General features: G+C 46.5%; 1 protein-coding gene across 5 annotated transcripts in view; it reads right to left on the bottom strand.

The window, feature by feature from the left end:
- Window positions 1-373: 373 nt before the first annotated feature.
- LOC121571972 (ras/Rap GTPase-activating protein SynGAP) overlaps window positions 374-6,963 on the bottom strand; it is a 91,829-nt gene continuing 85,239 nt past the window's right edge. For 4 of the 5 annotated variants that reach the window (XM_041883785.1, XM_041883788.2, XM_041883789.2 and 1 more), the window contains 3 exons: window positions 4,886-5,097; window positions 4,575-4,656; window positions 374-1,181 (listed from right to left, as the gene is read on the bottom strand). In XM_041883785.1, the coding sequence (XP_041739719.1) occupies window positions 1,143-1,181; window positions 4,575-4,656; window positions 4,886-5,097 (333 nt within the window). In that variant the 3' untranslated portion in view covers window positions 374-1,142. The remainder of the gene's footprint in view (window positions 1,182-4,574; window positions 4,657-4,885; window positions 5,098-6,963) is intronic. The other variant, XM_041883786.1, reaches the window with a different exon arrangement.

Genomic DNA, 6,963 nt, shown 5'->3' with positions numbered 1-6,963 from the left:
TCGTGTAGAGATAGAGAAGAGTAGAACAAGGAAAAAGGAGGAAACAATCAGGCCGTAGAGAAATATGTTCATGGCATTACAGATATATATATATATAGTCTGAGAACAGGGGCAGTATTATTTCATTCACCGTCTGGAATGAGAGGGTATCAGTTTAATATTAAGAACATAAAAAACATTGGAGCCATGGTTCTGTCGTAGCCGGCTGCGACCGGGAGACCCATGGGGCGGCGCACAATTGGCCCAGCGTCGTCCAGGGTAGGGGAGGGAATGGCCGGTAGGGATGTAGCTCAGTTGGTAGAGCATGGCGTTTGCAACGCCAGGGTTGTGGGTTTGTTTCCCACGGGGGGCCAGTATAAAAAATGATGTATGCACTCACTAACTGTAAGTCGCTCTGGATAAGAGCGTCTGCTAAATGACTAAAATCTCAAATGTAAATGTAATGGTGGTTGACAGGATAACAGGCCTGCTACACTGGACGCGTGCGTTACTTTTACCAGTTATGAGATGCTCCGATTGTCTTCAATAAAACCTGGGCATAAGCAGCGTGTTTCCACGACAGGCATGCAGGCGCTGGTTCTGTTGTCAAAAATCCTACCCGCTGAGTTTCGCGTTCAGTGTAGCAGCTAAAAAACCTACTGCTTTCGCGAAGCCCCAGTGTACCAGGTGTGTCACAGGGGAATTCATTAAGTGAAGTGAATGTTTGAGATGGGGGGCGACTTGGGATCCCCCAAAGTCTCTTTCTTTCTCTTTCTCAGTATTGTGCTTTGTCATACCTATTAAAACTGAAACAACAGGTTCAATATTGCAATGTTTCATCACTCCTGAATGGGTCACTGCAACACGCAGACAATGTAAACCGCACCTCTCATATTGAGCTGATTGTCACCAGGGTCAAGACTTAGAGTGGTATTGCAGAGAGAAAGAGAAAGAGCAAATGCATGAGGGAGAGTGTGTGTGTGTGTGTGTGTTAGCATGTAAAGAACCCTCCCCCCTTTGAATTTTCCAAAAGCTCAGCTTGTTGTGGGGGAATCAAGATCTAGAGTAGCCGTGTCCTGCAGACTTCTTCTATGTTTCGCCTTAGACAGCCAATAGGATTAAGTCTGGACCCATATCAGCTCCGCCCGTATTTGATGTGCCAGTCAGGTTCCAGGGTGTCCTCCGTAAAACGGTTGGATTGGCTGCAGGAAGGGAGGGAAAGAAGAAAATGGTGAAAGGGGAATGGATGAAGTAATAATACGAATCTTTGAGTTATTCTAGAATGCAATTTGTTGGTTAAAATACAGATCAAAATATAGAGTTGAACATTTAGCAACCACACACACACACACACACACACACACACACACACACACACACACACACACACACACACACACACACACACACACACACACACAGAGAGCATGGAACCCCTAGTTGGAAAACAAGAAAATTGTCAAATAAAGAGGTACAAAAAAGCTCATTAACTATGATTTACTAATTGTAAACCTTAAAAACTGATGGAAGCCCAATTATCATTATTTCAAAGCCCATCTAGTGACTGATGCTGGAAATTAACGCAAGCTAAAGCGAGATGGTGCAATGCATCTGCCATCTGGTAAATCGATGTGTCAATGTTGTCATTGAATCTGTCCCTATCAAGTAAATCAATGATTATTTTGAAAAAAGGACAAAAGGAGAAACATAGCCAAGAGGATGTTCTGGGAGTGAAAACTCTTCTCTCCACTTTACTCGTTTCAGTAATCACATTTCGTTATTAGACTGCTCTCCTCCCGGTTAAGCTCAGATCTGATGTTGCTGTTGCCGAGGTCCAAGATGCCGTGCTCTTGGCTGGTGTAACCATGGTAGTAGTCGAGGGGTAGGCTCGGTTGCCACGGAGCTCCCCATTGTGGCTGACGTGTAGGCGGGGAGGTGGGATGGGAGGGAGGGCTCCGTTCCAAGGGGTGCTGGCACAGGAGACGCCCGAAAAGGAGACCCCGGGCCTGGCAGTGGCCCCCCCTCCCCACCCTCCAGGGAGACCATGGGGGTCTGCTGAACCCAGAGAGGAAGTGTCCTCTTCCTATCGATAGCAAGATAGAGAGAGGGAGGGAGGAGAAAAGGCGGAATGGTGGGTGGGAGGGAGTCAGAAGAGAACGCGTGGGGAGAGAACGTCACACAGGAGGGGATATATGAGGGGGTTAGGGGGAGTTTTGCAGAGAGGGAGAGAAGAAAAATGGGTTATAAAGTAGAGGAATGAGAAGTTCCAACAGAGATGAAAGAAAAGAAAGACTCCACAAGATATCAGAGGACAGAGACACGGGTGGGGTGGGAGGGGTTTAGGGTTGAGAAACAGGGTCCTGTTCATTAGGTACCCAATGGAAGAAGACTATAGGGCGGCAGGTAGCTTAGTGGGTAAGAGCGTTGTGCCAGTAACCGAAAGGTCGCTGGTTCTAATCCCCGAGCCAACTAGGTGAAAAATCTGTCGATGTGCCCTTGAGCAAGGCACTTAACCCTAATTGCTTCTGTAAGTCGCTCTGGATAAGAGCGTCTGCTAAATGACTAAAATGTAAATGTAAATGTAAGACGGACTGATATACCTGGACTTATCCAATAGGAAAAGCTGTTTTTCATTTTTCGTTGCAAAACATTTTCTGATGTATTTCCTAATGAAAACAACCCAAGTGTAGTCCAACCATTTGTCTGAGGCAATACAGAGGCACTATAGCCTATGCTGGCAGTAGCGACCTTTCCCTTAATGTAATGGGATTGATAAGAGTCAGTGTTTGTCATTTCAATTTGAGAAAATGTAGTTGTCAATGGGCTTCATTTCAGTGACACCCTAACAGTGTTGGCTGCCTTAATTCACTGCAGACTGTGGCCTCATACACACACTGAACAAGTAAAGCTAGACAGGCCAAGTTACGAAAAGTGTCACGTGGTCCCGGACTCTGGTTGAGATGGTAACGCTCTCGCCTTTGGATCCATATACCTTCCCCCCACGGCGGGGATCCCGGTTTGATCATGAGCCCTACACATTTGTACTCGCTTTACTCGGTCTCCCTGCTTCTGCCCCTATACTTTCTCAAATAATTAAATAAAAGTGTAATGTTTGGGATCAGCAAAAACTCATGCTCCTGATCTATCAAAACCACTGTTTCAGGCATCTGGCAGATGCCCCAAACTCATCCTCAACACAGGGATGCATGGAAAACTACCATTAGTCATACACTTACAAAAATAAATAGCCCCTAATGTATGTTTAATTAATTATTTCCTGTAAAGATGTATCAATACACATAAAAAAATATGCTAGTTAGTACCAAATAGGGTTCTTCATGTGTTCACCCTACCACCCCAAAATAACTCATAAACATAAACACAGAGGCAATACGGTTAGAATAAAACAACAACCAAAATCACAGGTACACCGGTATGTGAAATAATGCTACATGAAAACAAAAATTATCATAACCCACAACCCTCTAGCAAGAAGAAAACCCTCTTTGCAACCATTCAGACAGCGAAGAACCCAACCCTACTTTTTCCCCCAACCCTGTTTACTGTCAGTGTTGGTCTGACACTATCAGTGCAAACCGCAGCTTCTTTCTGATTCACATGTTGAGCCTCTCGCTTTTGAAAGATGAAAACAATTTGAAAACATTTCAAATGATTAAATACAAGTTAATACAGTTGTACCATGGTAAGCTACTTAAGGCATTTCGTTTTTCAGAAATGTAAGGGGTATATTTCAGTAGTGTGTTACATACACACTATACATTGTGCAAAACATACCATGTAGCTGGATCAGCTAGCCTGGAATCCAAACTGAATATATCTCTGTTTCAATAATATTTCACTTCACTGGTTCAGTCTGGCCATGCTTTCATTGAAACTGGTTGTGTCTACAAATGAGGGGCATTTTGCAAAACAAATTGGTCAGGGATTGGATCACCTTCAACCAATCAAAAGTTGTCCAGTTGATAAAACTCCATGCTCTAAGACTCAGTCGAATATGCTGCAATGCATAGCAACACCCCTATACTTTACCACACCATTCAACCTTATACCGCCGGTCCACTCCATCATAGATGCCATTTACACCAACTTTGAGTTAGAAATGACTCCATATGCAGTGGTTGAAACTGTCTTTTGTCAGTGGTGGTAAAAATGATATAATGTAGAGAGACATTGTGCCCAGACAGACATTCAACAGCTTACATACGACGGAATAGACATGGTGCACACATAAATATAGTATGTTGTCAAGTAAACAAATTCATCAATGTAAAGTGAACACTGTTTTAGATGTTTCGGCATGGTTTTCTCAAAGGGGAAGCTGGTGTTGAGGAACTTGGTTGGGTCCGTGACTTACCATTTTTTTGCCACAGGTACATCATATATGGGTAAGCCCGTCATATCTGGGTAAGCACGTTGCAGAGTAGCAGGTTTCCAAATGCATTCCACTACCACTACTAATGTAAAAATGGCACATATGACAGACTAGTGAATCCATATTAAACCATGTCAACGTACACACCATAGACTCATAGAGACTAGAAGACACTCTCAGCCATACAGACAAATGGACAGACCTGACAGATCTGCTCTCTGAACATTCTGGGCTTGATTTCAGGAATGGCACTCACTCTCAACTCATCCTCCACAGCCATCAGCCTGGAAAAGAAGGGGAAAATGTTTATTTCAGAGAAAGATACAGAGCCACGATTCAGTTTCTTTCTGCCATTTGGCCTCCCAACATTAGCCTTTCTGTTTATTGAAACAGATATGATGTTCGGGGAATTGAAATTCCCACAAAAGTAAATGCATTCAAAGTAAATGATATCTAGGCAAGTGAGCAAGCAGACATGAACCTTCTTTCTTGTCTTGTTTTGGTCGAGCTCACCTGTTGATGATGCCTTTGATTTGGCTGTCCTTCTCCAGCTGCTGCTGCCTCAGCATGCGCTCGCTGTCGTCCAGCCGGTTCTGGTACTGCGATAGGATCTTGCTGGTCTGCTGCTCCTGTGAAAGCATCCTGCGCTCATACTCCTCCAGCTTCCGATGGGACATTATCAGGCGCTCCTTCAGAGAATGGATCTCCTCCTCGTATTCCTTTACCTGGCAGACAGATGGCAGGGGAGGGAGATCAATGCTCTGGAATTCTGGATGCATTAGCATGTATTAAGCAGACCCGGTGCCAGTATAAAAGTGATTAAGGGGGAAGTTGAAATCGACGAGGGGGCAAAACAAATGTGGGTTCTTGCATTGGAATTATATTGAATTCTGCTTATATCACGCTATACCACAATAAACATTAATTTCAAATGCAGAGATTCCGAGATCATTGAGTGCTTTTTAAGTGACAGGTCGGGGATATTTACAAATACACTGAGTGTACAAAACATTGAGTTAAAAATCCTTCTTTAACCTGTCTCCTACCCTTCATTTTCACTAATTAAAGTGGATTTAACAAGTGACATGAATAAAGGATCATAGCTTTCACCTGGTCAGTGTCACACCAGCCTTCACTTTGGCTCCCCCTCCTGTCCAGCTCAGGCGTTCGGCATCGCCGGCTTTCTAGCTGCTGCCGAACCTGCTGCTGGCAAACGCCCTTCACTCATCAACCCCGGACTTGTCTCATCATCATTACACACACCTGGTTCCAATCCCCACTCTACCCCTCCCAGAGTGGTTTGATGGCACCCCAGCTCACTGTAGGGGGTTTCTCCTGCAGTGTGACCTCCACCTTGCACGTCATGCCAGGATGGCCTCCGAGATTGACAAGGTGGCCTTGGTGATTTCAGTGCTGACAGGCCGGGCTCTGGAGTGGGCGCACGCCGTCTGGGAGAGGGACGGTCCAGAAGTACAGTCCTATGAGCGCTTCACCCAACTCTTCCGTGCCGTTTTCGACCACCCAACAGAGGGCTGAGAGGGAGGTGAGCATCTCCTCCGTCTGCACAAGGGGTCCAGGACAACGTCTGAGTACGCTCTGGACTTCTGGACGGTGGCTGCGTCCACTGGCTGGAACGACCAGGCTATGTTGACGGTTTTCCACAGCGGGCTACAGGCGGACATCCAGACCGAGCTGGCCTGTCGCGATGAGGACCTCACGCTGGACCAGCTCAACGCCATGGCCATCCGCCTGGATAATCTCCTGCGTTCCCGTTCTCACCCATCCCAGGGGTTCGGGTCTCTCCCAGGAACCTCCAGCGAGTTTTAGGTCTCCCCTGGTTAGAGACCAGTTGCATAACCCCAGTATATCGTGGACAGAGAGGAGGTTGTTGTGTTGGTCGCAGGAGTGTCAAGGGAAGTGTCTCTCGGTGTCTATCTGTGCCACCTCTGTGGAAAGCCATATCCCGGAGGAATACCGGGACCTACCGGTGGCTTTTTCGAAGACTCGTGCCACGTGCCTGCCCCCTCATCGCCCATGGGATTGCACTATCGACCTACTGCCTGGTTCTACCCTCCCGCGGGGGCACATCTACCCTCTCTCGCATGCAGAGACCGAAGCTATGGGGTCTACATCCAGGAGGCGCTGGCCCAAGGATTCCTCCATCCGTCCAACTCTCCGGCCTCTTCCAGCTTCTTTTTCGTGAAGAAAAAGGACGGAAGTCTCGGCCCCTGTATCGATTACCGGACACTGAATAAGGCTACGGTTAAATTCATTATCCCCTGCCTCTCATACCCACTGTGATCGAACAGATGCACGGTGCTAAGTACTTTACCAAATTGGATTTACGCAGTGCCTACAACCTGGTGCGCATCAGAGAGGGGGATGAATGGAAGACCGCCTTCAGCACCAGCACCGGGCACTATGAATAAAGGGTAATACCCTACGTCCTGACAAATGCACCCTCGGTGTTCCAATCCTTCATTAACGAGGTGTTTAGAGACATGTTGGGTCGCTCTGTAGTGGTGTACATAGACGACATCTTGGTGTACTCCACTACACGCGAGCAACATGCCTCTCATGTCAGGTCCATT

The sequence above is a fragment of the Coregonus clupeaformis genome, chromosome 8, assembly GCF_020615455.1.
Source record: "Coregonus clupeaformis isolate EN_2021a chromosome 8, ASM2061545v1, whole genome shotgun sequence".
Taxonomy (NCBI): domain Eukaryota; kingdom Metazoa; phylum Chordata; class Actinopteri; order Salmoniformes; family Salmonidae; genus Coregonus; species Coregonus clupeaformis.
The sequence above is the reverse complement of the archived record's forward strand: the minus strand, read 5'-3'. Positions and strand labels throughout refer to the sequence as shown.